Below are 24,389 nucleotides of genomic sequence, written 5' to 3'. Positions count from 1 at the left end.
CGTAGATAAAGCATAATCCTGGCTTTGCTCGGTTAACACTTTCCCAAAGTTACTCTCCAATATCCGGCAAGTATTTTCAGCTCCTGTTTTTCAGTAGCTGGAGAGGGACGGGTGTATATTTTCCGGACACATTTTCAGATGTGTACAGATTTCTCCAGGCTTCTGTTCCGTCCTCTCTCAAACAGATTCCTGTGTCATCAGCGACCATCCCAAAATACAGATCAAGAACTCAACTTTCTGCATGACTGCCTATCCCAACTTGACAATGGTTAACTTCACCAGCCAGGCCAATAAGACATTTGTCAGCGGGAGTGAAGAGTATTTCAAGTAAGATTTTATCTTATTATTATTTTTTTTTAACTTTCTAAGGGAAACCCAGTGAATGAATGAATGAATTTTCAAGCTGTAGTCTGGACGTGTGGGTGGCCCAAGGGATGGGTTGCATCCCTCTGCACCTTCCCTACCGACTTGAGTGATTGGAAGGAAGGTTTCTTCACTTGAGTGATTGGAAGCCGGTTTCTCCGGCTTCTGAGAGCAGGTCGTTGTTCCTCATGGTTCTGGAGAGCAGAGGTGACTGCACGCTCTTGGGAATAGAACTGGTGCGGCTGTCCCCCCCCCCGCCCGATGTTGGGGACAGAACACTGCAGAGCCCTCGGCCAATGTGGTCGAAACAGACCTTCAGTAAACTAGATGTTTTTGTTCCTGTTTTCTTCCCTCTGAGCTTGAGAAGGGAAGTGAGGCAAAAAGTAAGAAAACAAGTCACAGTCAATGATTTAAAGAAGAACTAATTTTTTTTTTTTTAAATAGTTTTGCCTTACTTTTTTACTTTCCACATCCATTTTCTCCAGTCTTTGAGGACTGAGGTTCAGGAATGCTTGGAAATCCTCAGCCACCATAGGAAGATTTAATAACATTTATGGAATGATTTCTTAAGGTCGCTGAACGTGGATTTTGTTCAATGAAGGGTAAAAAAAGAATGTTCTCCAGTTAAGTTTTATGTCGGGGTTATAAACTCAGGTGTGATCAGGGGCTTGGCAGGGAGGTGTTGAAGTATCAACAAGACGATTGGAAATGGAATGGTGGGGACTGTGGCCTGCTGCAGAGCCTGTCTGCCATGTGGGAGGGAGGCTGCGGATGCTCACCTCTAAATGGTCACTGTCTTGCAGGACGGTGGGCCAGTGCTGCTGGAGCTTCTGTTTTATTTTATTTCATTTTATTTTATTTTATTTTATTTTATTTTATTTTATTTTACTTTTTAAAATTTTTATTTATTTATTCATGAAAGACACAGAGAAAGAGACACAGGCAGAGGGAGAAGCAGGCTCCATGCAGGGAGCCTGATGTGGGACTCGATCCCGGGTCTCCAGGACCACGCCCTGGGCCAAAGGCAGGCACCAAACCGCTGAGCCCTCCAGGGATCCCTGGAGCTTCTGTTTTAAAAGAGAAGTTGGAAATAAAATCCAAATTTTTATGTGTCCCTCCTATTTTACATGTTGGCAAGCTCTATTCAAATAAAACGCTGGGCCAAAGTAAAATCCGCATGTCAGTGGGGCCCTGGTTTGTGGCCTCTACTTAGATGGTAAGAAGTGGTCATTAACATCCTCACTAGTTCTCCCAATTGCCATTAATTCCTATTCCAGGTTTTCTCCCCCATATGTACTCAGAGGCTACATGCAACAGAACCAAAGGGGGAGTTAGGCTCAGTGATGACATAATTATTTTTTGAAGATAACGTAGGAGCAGTGAGAGTGGGTCTTGATTCACCCTGAGGACTGGGAGGCTGAGCTGCACCTAGTGGATACAGGAAATCTGATCACCTAATTCATGCGGTTTGAGTGATTTGTGGACCTGCTTTTGGTGGTCTCTACTAATCCTCTGGGACCAGCCGTCATCTGCAAGAAGGAGCCTTTGGAGAGGCCCGTTGTTGCCGCACGGCGTCCTTGACGTGGCCAAGGCCCCGTGGGACTGTTGCCTCAGTGATTTGCCGACATAGGGAGCGTGGACTCGGGGGAGGGCCTTTTCGTTGGTCCCTAAGGTTTGGGAGCCCAGGTCGATTCCACCCTTGGTCTCTCTTTCTCAGCTCTTGAGTCCAGGTTGCCCCAGGGGTTGAGACAGGAAGGAGTGTGGCCCTGAAGCGCGGCCCTGGCATCCGGGGTGCGGGACTTGATGGTTGCAGAGCTGAAGGGATTGTCTGAGTCACGACTCAGTGTCCCTCCGGCGACCTCCTGTCCCCAGGAGTGAGGCTGCCTGCCTGCCGTCGGCCAGGCTCCCCGCTACTGCCAGGCAGGCCGCGGCGTCTTCAGCAGACACACCGCTGCCGCAGCCCCCACGGGGGACCCACAGCCCCCTTCCGTCTGCCTGGTCCTCGTCTTTGAACACGTTCCTTGAACAAGGGCCAGCCAGCTCTGCGTTTCCGTCTCAGCCAGCGTGGGCCTGGGGACCTGGACTTAACGCACCAAGCAGCAGTTTTAGTCATCTAGCGTAGGGACTCTGTTTTTTATCTTATTTTTTTTTAAAAGTATTATTTTTAAAAGATTTTATTTATTTATTTGGAGAGAGTGAGACGGAGCACAAGCAGGGTGGGGGGCAGAGGGAGAGGGAGAAGCAGGGAGCCCGATGCAGGACTCGATCCCAGGACCCCGGGGTCACGCCCTGAGCCGGAGGCAGCCGCTCAGCCGCTGAGCCACCCAGGCATCCCTGTTTCTTAAATTTAAAATTATACAAACACAATTGTAATGTGTCCTCCTGAGGAGTAGAACACTACAGAAAATACATAAAAATCGTCCTTGACAGGTCGGAGTTCCTTATGTTAAGATGTCAGCCTGGGCAGGGCCTGCTGGCCAGGCTGGGTCAGGACCCCAATGCTGTGGGGCAGGTTCCACTCGGCCCGGGGCAGCTCGGGGTGCCAGCGGAGCTGCCTTAGCCTTGTTCACAGGCTGCCCAGGGCCACGGGGGGCTGCCCAGTGTGTAATTAGGAACCGGGTAAACCCAGCTGGCCTTTTTGCAGACAGCAGTGCGCTGGCACCCGGACCAGAGCATCCCTCACCCTGACCTCAGAGGGTCCCTAACCGGGAGGACGGGGAGGGCTGGGGGTTTATTCTGGGCTCCTGGCTCTGCGGGGAGCTCACAGCCTGCAGACTGTCACCTCCCTGCCCCTTCTTCCCCCTCCCTGCTCTCTCTTTCCAATTCTCAGGTACTTTGTGCTGAAGATCTCTGCTGGAATTGAGTATCCCGGGGAAATCAGGTGGCCACTGGCCTTCTGCCTCTTCCTGGCTTGGGTGATTGTGTACGCGTCCCTGGCGAAAGGAATCAAGACTTCAGGGAAAGTAAGCACTTGTGGTTTTGGTTTTGTTTTTAAAGGTTTTATTATTTATTTATTCATGAGAGACACAGGCAGAGGGAGACGCAGGCTCGCTATGGGGACCCTGATGCAGGACTCGAACCTGGGACCCCAGGATCACACCCTGAGCCGAAGGCAGATGCTCAGCCACTGAGCCACCCAGGGGTCCCATCACTTGCGTTTACCTAAAACAAATCTCTAGGCACCACCCCCCCCGGGGGTGGTTGTGTCCTGGGGCCACTGCAGAGCCCTGGGAAGAGAGTCAGGATGCAGGCGGGCAGTTCTGTCCCTGACGAGTGACTTCACTGCCGTCTGTAGAATGGGATGATGACACCTTTCTTTCAGGGCTGTTTGAGGGCCCCAAGGAGACAGAGGCACCCCGAGCCCCGGGGAATGGTGTGGGTCAGGGGGGTTTCCTTCCCCTCCCGTCGGGGGCCGGCTTCCTTCAGCAGATGGGGCCCCTCCGACGGCTCGGTCCCTCCCCGGACTCCAGAACTCCGGGGCTTTTTGCCCCCTGGTCTGGCTGCCCAGTCAGTTAGTGCTTCTGCCGAGAAGCTGGAGAAAGAGCAGCATCATGAGGTGGATTCCTCTCGCTCCTGCTCCCGTGCTCTGGGCTTTTCACACCATTTTTGCAGCCCCCACCCGACAGTCCTGCCGTCGAGCAAATCCTGGCCGCGGTTGCTGAGCGGCCGCTCAGCTGGCCGTGTGGACGGTGGCAGTGCCACCCCCGGCCCAGTGCCCGGCGCAGAAGGAAGGAGCCCGAGGACCGCCTGACGTGCTGCTCATTCTTGCGACGGTCACTCGGTTTTCCCTCAGCTTCCTGCTGCTTTAGAAACACCCCGTTCAACAGTTGACCAGTTGCTTGGTGACAGCCGTAATACTTAGTCATCCCTAGGGTCATTTGCATGGCCCGGGATGAGACCCCAGACGTCTTTCGGGCCCAAGGAGCGCGAGTTGACGGTGGGGGCCTCCGACCTGCCGAGGGTCTGGGTGGCCCAGCCGGGGCTCACTGTGGTCACACTCAACCCACTTTGGACGGATCGGGCCTCCAGGGCACACGGGTGCCTCCCACCTCCCACCTCCCACCTGCCACCTCCCAGGCAGGCTTCACCCTTCCCGGGCGCCCACACCTGGCTCCCGTCCCCACAGAGGCGAGGCTCTCGTCCCCGGGGACGTGGACATGCTCCCAGGTGCCTTCTGATCACGTCTTTCTGCTGCGCTCTCTGTAGTCTGGAACCACAGGGACTTGAGCTGTGGGCTCCAGCAGCTTTGTCAGGGTTGCAGGAGGCGGGTGGTACACCTCTAACCACGGACGGTCGGGGGAGAAGCAGACTGGGGGTGAGGAGCTGGGTTCTGGTCCTCCGGGGCCTCCCCTGGCGTTTGCTGTGTAGGGACCTCTCCACCTGGGCCATGAAACCCAGCTGAGCCTCTGATCTGCTCTTAGCTTTTATTTGTTTTTCTGCTAAAATGAAAAGCGAATTTTCCTTAGCCTCACTATTGCAGAAACCCTCACTCCCCCCATTTCTGAAGCAAAGGCAATCCGGCTGGGTGACGTCTAAAATGCCGTAGCTCCGACGTTACTCTGTTTGAACACCTGCTGGGGGCGCTGCCCTCGGTTTTTCTCTCTGGCCTCAGTTTCCCCTTCTGTAAAATGAGAGCTGGGCTCAGATAGCCCCTGAGGAGCCTGTTGGCTCTGAATGAGTGGTTAAGACCAGACCATGATTCTAAGGCAGCAGGACGATGGGGGAAATGCTGACATGACCCTTGCAACAATGGCCCGTGTGTCCTGCGCTGCCTGAGGTCCTCGCCGTCTGTGGCTTGGAAGCCAGCCACGTGCTTGCTTAGCACAAGTGGCCAAGTATTTGCTCAAACAAATCCCCCTGGCAGGACTGTCGCTGACAACTCGAGATGGAGACAGGGCAACCTCAACCGTGGTTGAAGTACCCAGGCAGGTCTCTAGCAGGATAGGCTAGAGGGGTGACTGCAGGAGAGGAGGCGGCAGGTAAGGACAGAGAACAGCAGCCCTGTCGGTGACCTGGGGAGGGATGGCCTGCTGGCTCTGGAGTTAGTCTACGTGAGTTCCAATCCTGCCTTTACCACTTTCTCATTGTGAAACGACGCAAACTACTCCACCTGCAGACCTCAGTGTTTGCATCTGTCAGTTGGGGATATCAGTACGCACCACGTAGGATTGTTCTAAGGATTCCCTGAGGTCATGCAGGTACATACAGTACGGGCATGTGGTCAGCTCCGCGCTAGCTTTAGCTTTTCCCATTTTTCTGATTATGAATGACGGGTGTGTTGACTGGGCACTGCGCCACTGTGACATCTTGGAAGCGGTGGCTCTGGAGGGGAAATGGGGAGAGAAAATGGGCTCTGCTGAGCGCTGTGTACCAGGCACCGGGCTAACTGCTGCTCAGGCGTTGGTTCATTCAGTCTGCACGGCAGCCTGTGGGGTAAGGATATTTATTCCCATTCTAGAGACGGAGAAGGTGAGACTCCTCAAGGTGGAGTAAACTGCCTGAGGTCACACAGCAGTGGTGGCATTTGAACCTAGGTCTGTTTCCCTTTATTAAAAAAGATTTTATTTATTCATTCATGAGAGACACACAGAGAGGGAGGAAGAAACACAAGCAGAGGGAGAAGCAGGCTCCACGCAGGGAGCCCGACATGGGACTCGATCCCAGGTCTCCAGGATCATGCCCTGGGCCAAAGGCAGGCACTAAACCGCTGACCCACCCAGGGATCCCCATCTGTTTCCCTTTAAAGCCTCAAGTCCTTCCCCTACGACATCCTTTATATCCTTTCCCCGGGAGGGGAGGGGCTGTTAGGAATACAGAATTGCGGAGTCCTCCTTTATGGTGGGGGAGGGGAGGATAAGAGTCCTCCCCCCCCACTGGGAGCCAGCACCTTGCATTCCTGCCCCATCTCTGCCACCATCAGCTGTCATTGCCAGGTGGGCAAGTCACAGGGGGCACTGGGGCCTGCCTCATTTTCCACATCTACAAACTCAAAGGTTAGCTTGAATGTTCTCTAAGACCCTCTTAGCTTTATTAGTTCAGGATTTTTAAAAAATATTTTATTTATTACTGAAAGACACAGAGAGAGAGAGAGAGAGAGAGAGAGAGGCAGAGACACAGGCAGGGGGAGAAGCAGGCTCCATGCAGGGAGCCCGACGTGAGACTCGATCCTGGGGCTCCAGGATCACCCCCTGGGCTGAAGGCGGCACTAAACCGTGGAGCCACCCAGGTCTCCCAGTCCAGGATTTTTCAGGACAATGTTATACCTAGTTCTTTCTATCGATTTAGGGTTTAATCTTGGTGCTCGGGCTTTCTAGTATGGGAACTCTTGAGGAGCCCTGAGCAGGTAAGCTTTTCTTCTAGATCTGCTAACTTATCATTCTGCTTCATTGAGAACAGCTGCCAACTAAGGATCAATGATCAATTTTTTTTTTCTTTTAATGAGGGATGCCACCAGAAATAGTCCCAATTCATTGTCTTGCCCTGGGGTGTGCGGGCATTGGTCATGGAGCACTGCTGGGAAGCCCAGGTGAATGCACGGCTCACCTCCTCCTTCTGACTGAAGACTGTCAGCCTGCCGTTTCTGAGCGACAGAGATGCCCCCCCACTCCTGCAGCAAGATGAGCTCAGTTCGTCTTGTGCGGGGCCCTAGGAGACAGGAATGGCCTGTTGCTTCCTAAGAGACTCAGTCTCCCTCTGAGCAGCTAGAAATCCCGGGCCCGGGCGACTGGGGGGCTGCCTGAAGGTCAAATGCGGCCCGTGTGAGTGACAACACGAGGCGGACCTCATTAGCTAGCACCGGCTGCTGGGGCCTGCTCAGAGCTCCCCAAGAGCAGGATGCAGCCAGGTGTCGGGCCGCGGGCTCAGATCAACTGGGCGCTGTCACTCCCGCCAAACAGAACTCCTTACCTTGGAGTTCAGTTCCTCTGACAGTACATCCTGGAACAAGCGCGTTCTGAACCCCCCCATCCAGCCCCCAGCACAAGCTGTGCGTGAAGCCTCCGTGCACACCTGACTCGCATTTGAGTCCCAAATCCCCAGGATTTAGGAGCCAGACCGTGGGCCCTTTTAGTTCATCACGATCACCATCTACAAAGCGAGCGCATGATCCCCCACGCCAGGGCCTGGACCTGGGTGCGGCAGGTGAGTGCCTAGGGTGGCGAAATTTAAGGTGACACTCGCTGTCGGGGGCCCTGCAAGTGTGCGGTCAGCCCGAGAGTGAGTACCTCCCTAAACGTCGCCCTCTAGGTGCTTCACTTGCTCCACCCTTGTCCCTGCTCTGCCCCCACCCATTTCTGATCACGTGGCCCGTAGAGTGGCCTCCGGGGACAGAACAGAGGGTTTGGAATTAGGGAGCTTTAGGTTTGGGTCTTGGCTCCAGCTGGGAGGCCTCGAGTGAGATGTTTAACCCCTTGTGAAATGCTTAATTGGAGCCTCAGTTTCTTCTTCTGCAAAATGGGGCTCCTCACAGCTGATCCGTAGAGGAAGCTCCAGAAATGGTGGTGGGCAAGCAGTCTCCAGTAGGCAGATGAGAACAGGTGTCTCAGCCGGGTAGGCCGGTGCCATTCCGGTGGCTTTCTCCTGCCGGCCCCTGCTGCCCAGGTCACCCCTTCTCCCTTGCGTCCTTCTGTCCTCACTTCCCACCAGCCCCCATGGCCAGAGGTGAACTGAACAGGATATTCCTCTGTTGTCACCTGCCCTACTGTCTTGGTGGGGTGGGGAGGTCAGACTGGTCAGGGTCACCTCCTCCCCCCAGCCCTATCCCATTGCCCAGAAGACAGCCCGGGGAGTCCTAGGGCGATGGTTTTCTCCTGAGATGTCAGATGCCTTTGGGTTTCACTTCAAGGGAGAGAGAGGCAGGTGGGTAGGGGGCTGCAGAGCGCCTGCGTTGTGTTTACTGATAAACCCAAATGTTTAATGAAGTGACCCCAAGAGTTACATCATAGACTCAATCCTAGCCTTCCTTCCACCCCCCTCTGCAAGTCCCCGAATCGGTCCTCGTGCCCTGAAAACCCAGGGCCTGCCACTCACTGATGTTCTGGAGCCCCCTGCCAGGCCCCGGAGTCTGTACAGACAGGTGTTCCAGGTGGGCCAGGAGGGAAGACTGCAGGTGGGAATGTGGGAATGGGCGGCTCAGAACCAAATGTGCTTGCCCAGGTGGCAGTATATGGCCACCTCGAGGATCAGAGAGGGCTTGGCGAGTGCCTAGCCTCATCCTTTTTTTCCTTTTTAATTTTATTTATTTATTCGTGAGAGACACAGAGAGAGGCAGGGACACAGGCAGAGGGAGAAGCAGGTTCCATGCAGGGAGCCCGGCGTGGGACTCGATCCCGGGTCTCCAGGATCACACCCTGGGCTGAAGGTGGTGCTAAACCTCTGAGCCACCCAGGCTGCCCCTTGCAGGGTCTTTTGATGCACTTTGTGGGATTCATCTGGCTTGTGAGCAGAGGGTTGTCAGTGTTGTTACGTTTAGAACTGGCCAATCCCGGGCAAGACTAGAGCGGTGCTTCTGTTGCCAGTGCCCCAGGCCCGTAGAATTTCGTGTGAATCGTCCCAGTGTACTCCTCCCAGAGCCCTGTGAGGACTATGCTGTCGTTGTCGCCTGTTTGCAGATATGGACACTGAGACTCAGAGAAGTTAAGTCATTTCCCAAGTGGCCCAGCTCATAAGTGAGGGGGCTGGGATTTGAGCTCAGGCTCGTAGAATGGGATCCTGATCCCTAGCTCTTCCTTTACCCAGACATTTGATTGACAGATAAGTCCCATCCAGCCACAGTCCCCAAGTTCTGCTGATGTTACTTCCCAAATGTTTTTTTTGACTCTGGTCCCTTCCAGGAGGGAATCCAGGAGCATCCAGCATCCAGAATCCAGGAGCATCCTTTGACCGGCATTCAAGACCTCCCACGGTGTGGTCTCCCCCCCATGCTCCCAGGGCCCCCCAACACTCTTAGCCTCCACTCTATGCCATCCTAATAGTGGGTCGTCAGACTTTTGCTCTCACACCCCTGCCTCGCCTGCTTTCCTCCTCCACCTTCCACCTCCCCCCACCTCCCTCAAGCTGTCCTTGGCCTCTAGATCCGGCTCACATGTCATTTCCATGAATCTTTTAGGAAACTCCCAGTTGAGTAGTACAGCAGCCCCCCTGGACTTCACAGTGTCCTGGGTGCAGTGGCGTGGCCCATTATGCAGACATTGTCTCTAGGTCCCGAGTCCCTTCATCTTTGCGCATCAGACACCTGGCACAGCATCCAACTCATAGCAGGTCGTCAATAAATGCTTTTGAGCTTAACTGCATTGAGTGACCACCTATTACATAAACCAGGCTACACTGGTGGCTCATTAATCCACACAGCCTTTTTTTGTTAAGGTGTCATTGTGTCCAGTTTGCAGAGGCAGAAGCAGATCAGAGCACTTAGTAGCTTGTCCACGGTCTCAGAGTGACCCCTTGCTGGACGTGTGATTTCATTTGAACTTAGGTGTTTCTAAGATCATGCTCTTCTCACCTCGCCAGGCCGCCTCCCTTAGGGTGTCTGCATAAACAAGGATGGAAAGCTTTAAGCCAAAAGATTTGTCTCTATTGGATTTGGGGTCCTCAAGCGGAGGCTGGGGTCGGAGTTAAGGTGGAAGGAGGCGCGCAGCTTCCTTCCCTGGGCAGTCAGCCCCTTGGCAGCGGAGCACCCCCCCCCCCCCAGACTCTATTCCTGGCTCTCTCTGATCTTGGGTCCCAGTGCCTTCCCTGTGTCCCCAGCCCTGGGAGAATTGGGGGAAACTGCCCTGATGCCCTCCCTACAAGGCGCTTGCGTCGGGGGGGGGGGGGGCAGGCGACCCTCCACCTCCATGGATGCCCCTTAGGCCTGCGGGCCTGTCGTTGCACTCACTCTTCCCGATGCTGCTTCCAGGTGGTGTACTTCACGGCCACGTTCCCGTACGTCGTGCTCGTGATCCTCCTCATCCGCGGCGTTACCCTGCCCGGAGCCGGCGCTGGGATCTGGTACTTCATCACACCCAAGTGGGAGAAGCTCACGGATGCCACGGTGGGCTTATGCTTCCATTTGCAAGCAGGGAGGAGCCCCGCCCTGGGTCAGGCTCCCTGCCCCCTCACAAGGCCCGATAACCTCGGACCATTCTGTGCTCAGGGAGTCTTTAATGAGACCTGGGCACCTGGGGGGTCCTCTGATCCCTGGGGTGCTTGCCCCACGTGGTTGTCCTATATGCAGGTCCGCAGTGCAGGCTGAGATGAAGGACACAGTCCCCTTAACAGCCCCGGGCCACTCGCCGTCGCGCCACTCATCTGAGTTTTGCCGGGTGGACGGTAGCAGCACTCAGGCAAACCACAGCAGTGATCACGTAAAGGGCTGAGACACGTTTGCAGCCCCCCGGCCCCCCCAACACGGGCCAGCACACGCTTGTACTTGTGCTTTGCATATTCTGCTCGGGCTTGCCTTCCTTGAAAGTCCCCAGTCCCCAAACCTCCAAAGGAGGGGATTATTTAATAAGTGAATTTCCTCACCGTAAAGAAAAACTTGCTTTTCCAGAGCAAGCGAGGAATACGTAGCTTGGATTGGGCTTGACTGCACGTAACAGAAAGCCCCCAGGTGATGACAGTGTGGACAGGACAGTTTATTCCCCTCGTGTGCACTGAAGCGGCCGAGTGGCACAGAGTGCAGTGCTGGCCGGGTGGTCCACGGCGTCCCAGGCTCCCGTCTTTCCATCCTCAGTGACTCACTTCCATGCAGTTGCCAGAACTCCTGCCATCATATCAGCATTCCAGGTGGCACAGAGGGATGGGGAAAGAGGTGGAAACAGGTACCCCCCTCTCTTTGAGAAAGGAGAAACCCCGGAAGTCGCACATGACACTTGATTTTCACATCATTGGTCAGAAATTAAATCCTCTGGTTATCCTGTCCTCGCTGCACCTCCGCTGGGTGCTGGGAGACGGTCCTTTCGCGGGCCGAACGGGTGCCTTTACGTAGATCCACAGCTGTGTTACTAAGGAGCGTGGGACAATGGGACTGGCCAGCGCACACTGGAACTTTCTCTGTGCATATTATAAGCATTATTTTATTTTATTTTATTTTATTTTATTATTTTTTTCCTCTCAAGAATTTATTGAATAGATATAGAAAACACACACATGAAAACAGTGCAAACATTTTCACAAAATACAACTATATCACAAATTGGCATAAAATGCTATGAGAATTGAGATTGAGAAATATAATTTTGACTGAAGGTATTAGGGAGTTTTTGGAGGAAGTGGCTTTTAAGCAAGGCCATCAAGAACGGATAAACTTGCTGACATTATATGGATTAAAATAATCATGTTCTAAATAGATTCTTACTTATAATAGCAAGGTCTCTGCCATTTTGAATTGTGCAGGCAGCTGGAAATGTCCATGCTTCTCAACTTTCTGTAGTGCAAGTATCTAACAGTGATTCAGAAAAATCAATGCTTTGGAAACTCTATAGCCAGCATCAGAAATTCTAAGTATTAAATGGGATGAATGAGTTCTTCCTTCTAACATGGGATATCATTTGTATAAGCACAATTTTAAATCTGGATTCAATCTATAAAAGTGATGGAAATTCTTTTTTTTTTTTTTTAAAGCAGTCACTTTAAAAAAAAATTTTTAAAGATTTTATTTATTTATTCATGGAGACACACACAGAGAGAGAGAGAGAGAGAGAGGCAGAGACACAGGCAGAGGGAGAAGCAGGCTCCATGCAGGGAGCCCGATGTGGGACTCGATCCCGGGACCCCGGGATCCCTGAGCCGAAGGCAGACGCCCAACCGCTGAGCCCCCCGGGCGTCCCATTGATGGGCGATCTACTCTACGGATCACACAGATCTCTAGCCTAACCCCTGAGCGGCCTCTAGCTCTAACCCCTTAGGACAAGTAAGGGAAACCACGCAGGAAGCAAGGGACGTATCAGCCACGTTCAAGAAGGCCGTGCCCTGTGACATCCACGGCGCGTGGCACACGTGGAGGCGAAGGGGGGGGCTGCAGAACTTCTGATCTTTAATAGCAGCTGACGTCTGCGGGGATGTCAGGTTGAGCAGATACTTGTCTCGTGTCCGTGAGTGTGCTGGGCCGTGGCGGTGGTTCTGGGAGCGTGGGCAGTGGAGGCGGGGCTCCCCCCGAGTGCCCGGTTCCCCGCGCAGGGCGTAGAGGCCTGGAGCGGGGAGTTGGAGCCCCTGTCCCCTGGTTGGAAGGCAGTTGCCATCTCCCGGGTGATGTCCTGCCTTCCGGGCTCCCAGCACAAGCCAGTAAGTTGGTGCTGAAGCCATCTGCCCCCCGCCGACGGCCTTTCCCGGGGACATGATGTGGCGCTGGGCGGGGGACCTCCCCTGCCCGGGCCGGCCCCCTCCAGTGACCCTGGGTCTTCTCCCCTTTGGCCTCCCAGGTGTGGAAGGATGCGGCCACCCAGATTTTCTTCTCGCTGTCCGCTGCATGGGGAGGCCTGATCACTCTCTCTTCCTACAACAAATTCCACAACAACTGCTACAGGTATGTGGAGGCGCTTGGTACCCCAGGGCTCGGGAGCGGGGTGGGGATCTGGGGACAGGGCAACGGGCTGAGTCATCAGACACCCATGGCCACGCCGGCACCTGGTCCTGGGGTGCAGCCGGGAGGTTGCCACCTGCTAAGGCCGAGCCGCTGGCTCCTGGCGGCCTGGATCCCGCCTGCGCTGCTCTCTGGGACGCGTGGGCTGCGGGGCTCTTCACGGGATGCACCTGAGCCCTTGCAGGGGTTGCTGAGGCGCTGGCTGCATCCTGGGATTTGTGAGCTGTGGACGCAGCCCGAGGGTCACCCCTCAAGTACGGTCACTGTCCCTTGACAGATATGTTCCCACAGACCCCTGCAGGAAAGGCGGCAAGGTGCGGTGGGAAGGGGACTCCGCTGATGGATGTGTTAACTAATGGGAGGGTCAGTAGGCGACGTTGGGGCCTTGCACGGTGCCTGGGATGGGGTGGGCCCAGGAATCTCCATGTCCCGGTGGGATCCTCAGGAAATTCTGGTACATTTGGATGGCGTGATAGTAGACCAGGGGCTCTAGAGCCCCAACGAGCGCCACTTGGGAGGGCCTGGACAACTCCCGGAGGAGGGGACATCTGAAAGTTGAGCACATGTATGGTGAACAATGAGAAAATAAGGTCCATTCTCCTGGTGAGCTGATTTAAAATAGAAAGGGAAGGAAGGAGGGAAGAAGGAAGGGAGGGAGGGAGAGACCGTAGGAAGGAAGAAGGAAGAGAGAGAAAGAGACAAGGGAAGGAAGGAAGCAAGCATGCCCAGGGCCAGATGGACTCGGATTTGAATTATGGCTTCACCATTTACTAGAACTCAAGACCTGGGCATGATACTTCTCTGAGCCTCTTTCCTCTCATCTATAAAATGCCTATAATAATGTTTTCTAGAGAGATAAAAGCTGATGTACGCACAGATCACACAGCAGCGTTTCACACATAATAGGCACTCAGTAAGTGGCAGCTGCCATTATTATTATTATTATTATTATTATTATTATTATCATCATCATCATTTTCTAACAATGCATGAGCTATTTTGTGAGCCAAGAGGACTAGATTATAGTTAAGCTGTGACCTGAGTGGCTGGGGTGGCTCCATAAGGGTGAGATGTCTACGGGGCCAGATTCCAGCAGGTGCAGGGCAGGTGGGAGTGTACTTCAGGGAGCAGGAACGGTGAGAGGTGGGCCCGAGTGGGAAAGTGATGGGGATGTGGGGTGGGAGCAGGTCCGGGGACCGGATCGGAAGCTGTGTGTGCGCAGGAGGCTGGAAGGCAAGGGGCCTGAGCGCGGCTGGGGTCAGCTTGGAGAGAGCCCACGTATTAGCTTGCGAGCGCTGCTGTAACGAAGACCGCAGAGCGTGGGGCCTACACAACGGGAATTAACTTTCTCACGGTCCTGGAGGCTGGAAGGCCAAGATCGGGGTGCTGGCAGGGTTGATTTCTTCTGAGGCTTCTCTCTTTGATATTTATGGCCGTCACCTCCCCGCGTCTCCACGTGGTCTTCCCTCTGTGTGTGTATCTACGTCCTAATCTCCTCTTCTTGTGAGGGCACCAGTCATGTTGGATCAGGTCCTGACGACTTCCTTTTAACTGAATTCCCTGTAGAGAGACCCTATTTCCAAATACAGTCATATTCTGAAGAACTGGGGGTTAGAGTTCAACACGGATAGAGTCCGGGAGCACACAGTTGAGCCCGTAGCAGCTGGCGTGCCAGCTAGGGCGTGTGAACTTCTTTGGTCACAGCTGCTTATTAATTTATGACCCGAGAACTGGCCCGGAAGCCGTCCGAGGGCAGTGCGCTTAGGGCTCTGCACTTTGGTAGAAGGGAGCCTCTGCGGTTTGGCAGAAGGAGCACGGGGCTGAGGCAGGGAGTCTGGATTCAAATCCTGACCCATTAGTGAACCCATTTCTTCCTCCCGGTGCCTCAGTGTCCTCATCAGTAAACTAAAGGCCCAGACAAGGTGGGCTGTTTGCTGAGCACTGTGCTGGGCGGGCATCGTCTGGTCCTGTCCTGACAACCTGTGAGGAAGGTGGGGTCATTGCCACCACTTAAAATGGCAGTGGAGAGAAGGTCCTACCGCCATCCGGTAGGAGGATCAGGATTTGAATTGTCTCTGAGGCTCCATGTGGCTTGACCTGTCTCCTGAGTCTAGGCTGGCTGGGCGCAGCCTGGGGACCGTATTACCAATAGAGGGCCCGTCTCACCTGCCTCACCCCCCTGCGCTTCGTGTGCTCCTGTCCTCAAGCCTGGGTGGCATTTCACGGTCCTACTGCCTTCTCTTCTCTGATACATGGTCCGGGCTGGAGTCCTCGAAAGGCCCCATCCCATCTCTTCCTGCTCTGCTGGACAGTCTTGCCTCTGCCACTTGGGAGAGCGGAGCCCTGGCTGGAGAGCTCATGGAGCTAGAGCTCTGACCCAGAGGCCTGGAACAGGGCGGTCAGGAGAAATGTTTTGGAGCTTTTTGGTCAGGACTTTCCAGCCTATCATGAAAACATGTTTAGAAATGGACATGTACGCGCATACACATGTGCAAACCACACACGGGCCACGTTTATGCGTCCTGCCCGTTGTCCCTTCCTGCTCACAGAGCACACCTAATGGCCTACTCTTGTCTCTTCCTCCCCAGGGACACCCTAATTGTAACCTGCACCAACAGTGCCACGAGCATCTTTGCCGGTTTTGTCATCTTCTCGGTGATTGGCTTCATGGCCAACGAACGCAAAGTCAACATTGAGAACGTGGCAGACCAAGGTACGGTCACCTCACGGGCTCCTGACCTATGCCATCTTGGGAAGCTGGCCTTCTGGAATCGGAGGGGTGGTGGGACAGCCAGGCCCCCTGTGTGGGGAGGCTCGGACGAGCTTGAGCTGGAAGCTCAGGCAGGGCTAGAGCCGCCGGGTCCTCACCAGGAGCGAGGCCATAAGAGCCCAGTCCTGCGGCCCTCTCCCCTGCCTTGTCTTCTCTTTCCTCTCTTACTTCAGCTCCAGCCCGAATAAGTCAGATCTACGGCTGTTCCGCCTGTTGGGGACAGATAGAGTCGTCTTCAGGCAGCCTGGTGCCCCTGGAGCTGGTGTGGGCACAGCCTGCTGCAGGGTGGCCTTCCTTGCACAGAGCTCAGGACAAACCCAGAGCTCACGCTCAGCAGGAGCACTGACTTCAGAGCAGCCTTTTCCTGACAAGGCTTTTTCTGCGTGCTCTCTGGGCCTCCTGCTTAGTTAGCAGTGCAGACCTGCATCCCCCGCCCCCCCCCAGTGGGTGGAAAGGTTGGCTGGTCGTGGTGGGAGGGAAGTAGAATAAATGTTGACTTCCTATCCAAGGCTTCCATATACTTCTATATGGAACACTCCTGTGTTGATTATATATATATGTATATTTAGGATTTTATTTATTTATTCATGAGAGACACACACAGAGAGAGGCAGGACACAGGCAGAGGGAGAAGTAGGCTCCCTGTGGGGAACCCGATGGGGGCACACCCCCTAGGGAACCCCAGGATCACACCCCGAGCCGAAGGCAGACGCTCAACCACTGAGCCACCAGACGTCCCCGAGGGTTCCCGATATTAACAGCCAACATTTGTGTGGTGCTTCCGAGTTTACAGAGAGCTTTCGTTTTTATCTCAGTCTGTATTTCCAGCACAGCATTTTGTAGGTCGGGTTTAATATTCTTAAGTCTTCTTTTACTTCCACCTAGCCTGACTCCAGAAGGATTTGGGTGTCTGCGAGGTTTCCATGGTTGACGGATTTCATTGTGGCTCTTGCCTGTTATTATGATCCTTCTCTAATGAGGGGTTTGTGGGATGCCTCAGGGTTGGGACCGTGCCAGGGACTGTGGGCACCTGACAGTCCACGGTGTGTCCCTGTGAGCAGCTTCTCTGTGCCGTTACCTTCACTTACGGAGCTCACTGCAATGCTCAGATTGTGGCTCGGATGCCAGCACCCGAGGGAAGGAAGTCCTAGAAATGTCACCTTCTTGGTGGGCTGCTGGCTCTCTGCTGGCTCCCCAGGGATAATTAATTATGGCTTCAGCGGTGCTGCTGGTGCACAGCGGGCCTCAAAGAGTTAAGAGCTGGCGTGTTCCAGGGGGGTAATTACCTCTCCCTGGAAAGAGTGTTAAATCCCCAGGGAGGTTTGCTTCTGCAGCAGGGCATTAAATTGGAGCTGCTGAGTGGACGCCCCTGCCTGGCTGTGAATGCTCAGCTCCCTGGGGAGCAAGGGGGGCCGGGGCGGGGAGAGAAGGCCTCCTCTTCAGGGGTGCCTCGGCCACCCCAGCTACCCTCGTCTCCACCGGGCAGGCCGCACAGCTACAGCATGGAGGTCCTTCCCAGCAGGTCTGATGTGCTTGTGATGTCGGTGACCTTCCCGAGCTCAGGGTGCGCTAGTAGTGGCTGTGCTGCGGGCTTGCGTGGAATGAAGTCTCTGAGCTCCCCCGACCTGCCCCGGGAAAGGGGCTTGGGGGGGGGGTGTCACACTTTGCTAAAACCCATACAGAATTTTGTTTTTCGTTTACAAAAGCAAGACAAAGACTCGCCTGTTTCTTTCTGCAACGTCCCCTTTCCAGATACTTTTCACTTCCTCTGATTCAAACAGCGAGAAGACTGCTTCTTACAGGTACTAACGTTGTGTTAGTGTCTGGCGATGTGGGGTCACCAGCTCGGGGACGGGGGACCTCGTTCCCCGTGGGGGCAGCTATCCCCGTTCCTCTGAGTTTCCCTGCATTCTTCAATGCTATTTGCAGGACGCCTGATTTTCTCGGGATGGAGATTCGGGGGTGGGGGGCTGCGGTCAGCGCCCCCTCCTCCTTGCCGGGCAGCGCTGGCTCGCAGACATTCTGTATGGTATTTGCTGATCCAGCATTAGTGACTGTGTTTCGGTCTTTAGTCCAAGACAGGGTCTCTGGAAGGACCCAGCGCTGTTCTATTTCATTTACCAGCCCCCCCTGAGGCATTCTTGTCAGTCATTACTCCAGCTCTCGGGCAGTTTTAGGGGGGGTGAGGATGGGATTGGTGGGGACGCCAGGCTGCCCTCTGCTTTTACCATGAGCGTAGGGAAGGGGGCACGCTCTGCTCAGTCATTTGCCCCAGAGAAGCACCTTTCGGGGAAGTCAGCCCTCAGGGTCCCCTTCCGACCGCCTGCCTTGCTGCCTGTGCAGCCGAGACTCATGGTCCGAATCCGAATCCAATGGGAAGCTCTGCGGGCAGCAGAAATGCTCATCGACCGTCAGGAAGCCTGGGTTAGACCACAGTAGGTGCACACAGATGTGCGTGTTGGCTTGGGAGTTCCCAGGCCCAGGTCCCCAGTGGTTCAAAGACGCTGCTGGTGAACACGAGCACTCTGGACAGGGGCCGACCGTCCGTCCGCCTGCCGTCTGTCTGTCACCTGGATGCCAGGCCTTCCTCCCCAAAGCGCAGGGGTCCAGGCAGCGTATCCTCTGAGAGCTTTCCCATTTGTGAGAGGCTTCACGGCAGAGTGACCTGGCACACTGTGCGGGGACCGTGACGGCCTGCGTTGGCCAGAGCCCCGGGTGTGACCTGGGGTCAAGGACCGCAGAGACCTCTGTCCAAATTGCTGGCGTAGCCGAACCTCTCGTGGGAAGCGTGTTAGTCTCTGTTCCCTGAGTTCTCACTTTTGTTCTGAGCCCTTTATTTGCATCAATACGTTCTGTTCTCCCAGAAGCACCATGAGGGTAGGTCCCACTGTCCCCACTGCAGAGGCTTGGAGCCTGCCCTCCAGCCCCCGGGCGATCCTCACGCTGCCTCCCAGGTGGAGAGGAGGCCAATGGGACTGGGCCTCTAGGACATATGGGCCTTCTCTGGGGAAAGCTCTGCGGGCACCTACTCAATCCACTTTTCCAGTTAAGGAATGAAACTGAACTGTACAAAGTCATATAAAACTATAAAAATTTTAAAAGTCCACTGCCCAGTCGTCTTAGATGGACTGAGTTTGCTGGAAATGATGCCTTCACCCCCATACTTCAGGGAGGCAGATGGAATGGAAGCAGACTGAATATTCTGAAATCATTCCCTGCCCCCTGCAAAGGCAGTGAAGCCCACAGGGCCCGATCCTGGTAAAGCAATCAATGGGGTCCGCAGGTAGTGGCCGTTTCAAGACCTTCCTGTCCGCTTTATGGGCCCAGCTGTCGCCCGAGCCCTGAACTGGATTCCTCGGTGTTCTGCACTGGAGACCTGTTTTGAACTGTAGTTTAATACAGACTTCCCTGGTTCACGTGGGGAGCCTTCAGAGGCCGGCGGTACCGTCTGTTCAATCCGCGCATAAAGCGGGGCCATCTCAGGCATTCAAGGCTTTATATTTTAAATACCCCAAGGCCCTCGGCAGCCTTCAGAACTAACAACCTGATAAATTCCAGTTTAAAAAAGTGCTGTTATGCTTGAGTCATAAAAGCTCCAGGTGCTGCAGGAGCTGGTTTCCAGACGTGCGCTGGCTACGGATTAGCCCGGCTTTGGCCTGTCTCTGCCCATTGTCATTTCCTTTTCTGTTTACGAGGAAATGTGTGACTGCTGGGTCTTTAGCCACCGTGGGTCACAGTAGTCTTCCCGGTGAGGCTGTGAGGCAGAGGGGAGCGGCAGGCAGGCTTTATGAGGGCAGAGGAACAGCCGCCCACACACCCTCTGCCAAGACCACATGTCGTCCTTGCGGACACGTCTGACTCAGAGCTGCTGATTTCCAAGTTTGTTGTCCAGTCATAGTAACAGTGAATATTCCGTGAGGGCTGGTGACATGTGAGACGTTGGTCTCATCACTCTGCCCACGGTCTCTCGTTTGTTCCTCGTGACCCCCCGTGAGGCACTATTGCTAGTCCCATTTTGCAGATGGGCAAAATTAAGGTCTATAGAAGTGAGATAGCTTGTCTAGGGTTGCATAGCCGTTGGCCATGGAGTCTGCATTTGGACCTGGATCTGTCTGCCCCTTAGCGTCCGGACTCTCTCCACCTTTCCACGGGCCTCGCAGCCCCCTCTCCCCAACTGATTACCCGCCGATCCTTAGCCCCATCTTTAACAAGCCTTTGTAGGGCAAGATAATTAAGGTGGTAGATGGATTCATGATTTTTGCAAAAGGCTTTTCCTGGAGGGCTGAATAGGGAGGAAATGATGTCAATCTGGGTATGGTCTAACCTGTGGAGCTGGAGTTCTCGGCACTCTTGACCTTTGGGCTGGATAATTCTTTTTCATGGGGACGGTCCTGGGCATTGCACCCCTGGCCTCTGCCCACTAGGTGTCAGTCATCACTTGCCTCCCACCTCCAACCCCAGGAATGAGAGTCAAAAATGTCTCTGGATATTGCCCAGTGTCCCCTGGGTAGGGGTGGAGGCCTAAACTCACCCTTGGATGAGAATCACCATTCTACAGGGTAATGATTATATGTGCCCCCAACTCATCAACACAAAGGTGAGGGGTTTTGTGGTATATGCATGGGACACAGCCTGGCCTTGGACTGAATCTCTGCTTTGGCACTAGTTTTGTCTCCCCTCTGAGGTCCCTGAGGTGTGGACCTGATTCCCCTGATCCTTCCCTTCAAGGAACTTGGGGTCTACCTGGGGAATGGAAGGAGATGAGAGAAAATAACCACCGGTGGAAGCAGCACATAATTTGTCTGTGGAGAGGCCCCTGTGGGCTTCCAGGAAGAGGGGGCCTGGAGCTGGGCCCGGCTGCAATCATCTCTCTTGTTCCTTTCAGGACCAGGCATTGCATTTGTGGTTTACCCTGAAGCCCTAACCAGGCTGCCCCTCTCTCCATTCTGGGCCATCATCTTTTTCCTGATGCTCCTCACTCTTGGACTTGACACCATGGTGAGCCCCTTCCCTTCTCCCGACGATGCCTGCCTGTGGCTCCTCCTGAAGACCCTCTCTCCTGGGCCCTGCCTCCAGCCTGTGACAGGGGTGGGCTCGGGGGTCCCCGAATGCTTCCAGAGGGATATAGGATGGTGAGGTGCCTGCCCAGGGCTCAGGATAGCTTTGTATTTGTGGGTGATCCATGGGATGGTGCAAAGAAGCCGTCCTGTCTCCCTCCCTCCACCCTCCGTGCAGGTGTCAGTGTGTGTACTTCCTGCTTTGGTGTCGTTTTGCCGATGCAGATTCTGTGGGGCTGGATCAGGGACAAAAATATGAGGTCGATTTTAGGAAGATTGCCCGGGGGGCCGAGACTGCCACAAATCCTGCTGACAGGCACTCGGAGTTCAGTGGTTGGGTGCATACAGGGTTTTTCCTCAAGCAGAAGATCAAATTCGAGGTAAACGGGAGGAAAGGAATTTACATCTCATGAATACAAAGTGAAGCTTGGAATGTCCTGAAGGATGAGTGTGAGTGCAGTCTCTGGGGGCTGGAGGGGCAGCTTCTCAAGCTCACGTCCTCTTGGATCCCCATTGCTGGCCTTGTGGGTTGGACCCCAACAAAGCCCTTTAGAGCCATCAGGGGAATGTGGGCCTAAGAACCAAATCTAATACACTTACAGCTTTCCCTGGTGGGAAACACAAAGGGCTTGGGGAAGCTTTGGGGTTGGGTGGCTTGTCTCAGCGGCTCCTTTCCTGGCCCTGTTCCAGTTTGCCACCATCGAGACCATCGTGACCTCCATCTCGGACGAGTTCCCCAAGTACCTGCGCACACACAAGCCGGTCTTCACTCTGGGCTGCTGCATTTGTTTCTTCATCATGGGCTTCCCAATGATCACTCAGGTGAGCAGCCCGACTGGCCACAGGCTTGGGGACGGGTCCTGCGGGGGCCCGAAGGCTCATCTGTCCTTTCACCCTCCGCTCTCCGACTCATAACGGTAGCCAGTCTCTGCCATTTCTGTGTAGACCGCACCAGGCCATTAGGGATTCTGTGCACAGATGGAAACATGTCGCCTTGGCTGCTGGTGTTACTTGTAGCATCTTCATAATTGAGATGTAGCTTTCTTGAGCCAACAAGGCAGGTGTGTCCTCCTTTAGGAAAATATGACACGACGATCCAAATTTACTGACCAGAGAAATTCCCAGTTGATTACTCGTTCGACATGGGAGTCTAACAGCTATGGGTTTCCTTCTAAGTCCTGAGTGTCTTGGTAAATTGAGTGTTAGCTCCCTCAGCATCTATATTGCTTTTGCTCTCTCTGTGACCTTGAGCAAGGCACCACTGCGGACCTTGGTTTCTCCATCCGTGAAACGATGAAGTGGAATAAGAGGGTCTCTAAGCCTCATCTGTTGTAGAGAGACATAAATAGCGAAGTAAAGATGCAGGGGGATGTGTGAGGAATGCTCAGCGGCACCTAAAGGTCATGTGAAGGTGAGTCAATGCAGACTTATGGGTAGAAATGATGGTCTATTGCTTAAGGCAGAAATGAAGCCCTCTGCCTGCTTTTACCTACACATCCTCAGATGTTGACCTTTGCCTTTTAAGGGTGAGATGTTAGATCACTTTTCTGTGCTTGTTCTATTGATCGACTCAGAGTCTCTTGAGGGCCTGATTTGCTAACATGGCCAGGCCTCCAGCCTGCGTACTGGACCAGGTGTAGGTTACTACTGTGAAGAGGAGGGGAGATCCTTTGACTCTTTGCTTGCACCTGACTTTCCCCAGCATGGAAGGATTGGCGGTTCACAGCGGGAAGAACCTGGATCCATGCCCACTGGTGTTGTTTCTCTTTCCTACCAGGGCGGAATTTATATGTTTCAGCTTGTGGACACATACGCCGCATCCTACGCCCTCGTCATCATTGCCATTTTTGAGCTCGTGGGGATCTCCTACGTGTACGGTAAGGGGACCGCCACACGGGCTGCCAAGGAGAGCTGAGTGGCATTAGGCATCCATGGCGAGTAGGTTTTCCATATTTACCAAGATAACAAAAGGGTTTAATTGCAGTGATTTAGGAGCCATAAGAGAGCTGTACCTTTATTTTCAAACTTGCCTCTGGACCACTGTGAACTGAATTTATTTGAGAAGCAAAAGGTGGCTGATGGTGAAACCCAGAAACCTCTTTTTGTTTCAGAAACTCCTAGGACGGGGCCTTGGGTATGGTCTGGCTTGTGTACAGTTAAGATCTGGGGGTAGGGCCAGATCAGGGAGGAGGAAGGCTGCTTTGCGGGTGTGAAATTATCTCCTGGTCTTGCTGGTGGCAGTCCCTGTGTAGCTTGAGTGAGGAGTGGTCCCCAGATACTGTAATGAGAAACGAGATCGCCAGGCTCATAAGATCCTTAGGACACCTTATCGTAGAAGTCTGAGGCAAGAGGGCCATCCCAGCTTCTCCCAGGAATAAACTTCTAGTTTCCTTACAGTTTAGTCGGTCCTCTCATCACCATAGACACCTGCATCCCAAAATTTGTGGGGCTGTTATCAAGAACAATAGGAAGGTGAGACAGCCGATGCCATTTTGCCCCTTATGTGGAGGTGCTTGTGCTTGGTGGGGTCTCACTGGGTGATCTCGCGAAGCCCGTGTGTGCACACTGCCGGTCACACAAGCACGCCCTACTGAGTTCAAGATGCTAATGACTCCTCTGTGCCTGGAAGTGTCAGGACCATGCCCAGACTAAGGCCTCCCCAGGATAGTTAAGGTCTCCATAGCAAACCCCAGGAAGGTGAAAAATGCCAGTTTAGACTATCTATTTGTTTTTTTTTTTAATTTTTATTTATTTATGATAGTCACAGAGAGAGAGAGAGGCAGAGACACAGGCAGAGGGAGAAGCAGGCTCCATGCACCGGGAGCCCGACGTGGGATTCGATCCCGGGTCTCCAGGATCGCGCCCTGGGCCAAAGGCAGGTGCTAAACCACTGCGCCACCCAGGGATCCCTAGACTATCTATTTGTATGGCAGCACCAAAAAAAGATAGCAACATGTTCTAAGCTAAGAAGAAATGCAGGATATCGCTTGGAATATAGGATATGCATAAAGGACAAACGCCCAGAGGAAGAGGGGTCGGGCCAGAGGGCTCTATCGAGCTCCTCCTTTGAAGCTGGCATCCTTGGTGGGAACATCTTGCTTTTTAATGTAAAGTTTCTTTTGGAAACTTAGCCCCTCATGGGGTCACCAGGTGGTCTGCTGGCAAAGTCAGGACAGCATTTCATTTGCAGTCCTGGCCAAGTGCAGCTGGCTGTCGTGACCTCCTCTGCTTGCTCTCCGTGTCCTCGCTGCTAATTGCCACAAACGGCACACTTGTACAATCCTGTTCTAAAAACAGGGCTGCCCCGGTGTGGATTGCAAGCATCATTAAAAATAGAAACCTTTAAAATTTTCTGTTTTTAGAAGTGAATTTGCACACATCCCCCACTTTTAAGTCTGGTAGTAGATTTCTCGGTTCTGAAGGGAAAAAAAAATAAATCTTGGGTGCTTTAGTCGTTGAGCTGTGCTGTTTTTCCGGGGACCGTCCAGGAAATTGCCTGGACTCCCAAGAGAGCAGGTGCTGGGCAACCTCCAGAACCAGGCTGACTCTGTGCTGAGCTCAGGGTGAGCGCAGGAAGTGGGTGTGAACCTCTGATTTGGACCTGGATCGAATTTTCAGAAGTGAATCTTAGAAGAAA

At 53.8% G+C, this 24,389-nt stretch overlaps 1 protein-coding gene across 1 annotated transcript in view; it reads left to right on the top strand.

Annotated features, from left to right (window-relative positions):
* SLC6A5 (solute carrier family 6 member 5) overlaps positions 1-24,389 on the top strand; it is a 56,290-nt gene that overhangs the window by 15,928 nt on the left and 15,973 nt on the right. Inside the window, exons 5-12 of the mRNA XM_077866206.1 lie at positions 186-327; positions 3,194-3,326; positions 10,259-10,393; positions 12,765-12,868; positions 15,514-15,638; positions 20,581-20,693; positions 21,443-21,574; positions 22,530-22,629. Coding sequence (XP_077722332.1) covers positions 186-327; positions 3,194-3,326; positions 10,259-10,393; positions 12,765-12,868; positions 15,514-15,638; positions 20,581-20,693; positions 21,443-21,574; positions 22,530-22,629 — 984 coding nt within the window. The remainder of the gene's footprint in view (positions 1-185; positions 328-3,193; positions 3,327-10,258; positions 10,394-12,764; positions 12,869-15,513; positions 15,639-20,580; positions 20,694-21,442; positions 21,575-22,529; positions 22,630-24,389) is intronic.

Source organism: Canis aureus, chromosome 23, assembly GCF_053574225.1.
Source record: "Canis aureus isolate CA01 chromosome 23, VMU_Caureus_v.1.0, whole genome shotgun sequence".
NCBI classification, from domain to species: domain Eukaryota; kingdom Metazoa; phylum Chordata; class Mammalia; order Carnivora; family Canidae; genus Canis; species Canis aureus.
The sequence above is the reverse complement of the archived record's forward strand: the minus strand, read 5'-3'. Positions and strand labels throughout refer to the sequence as shown.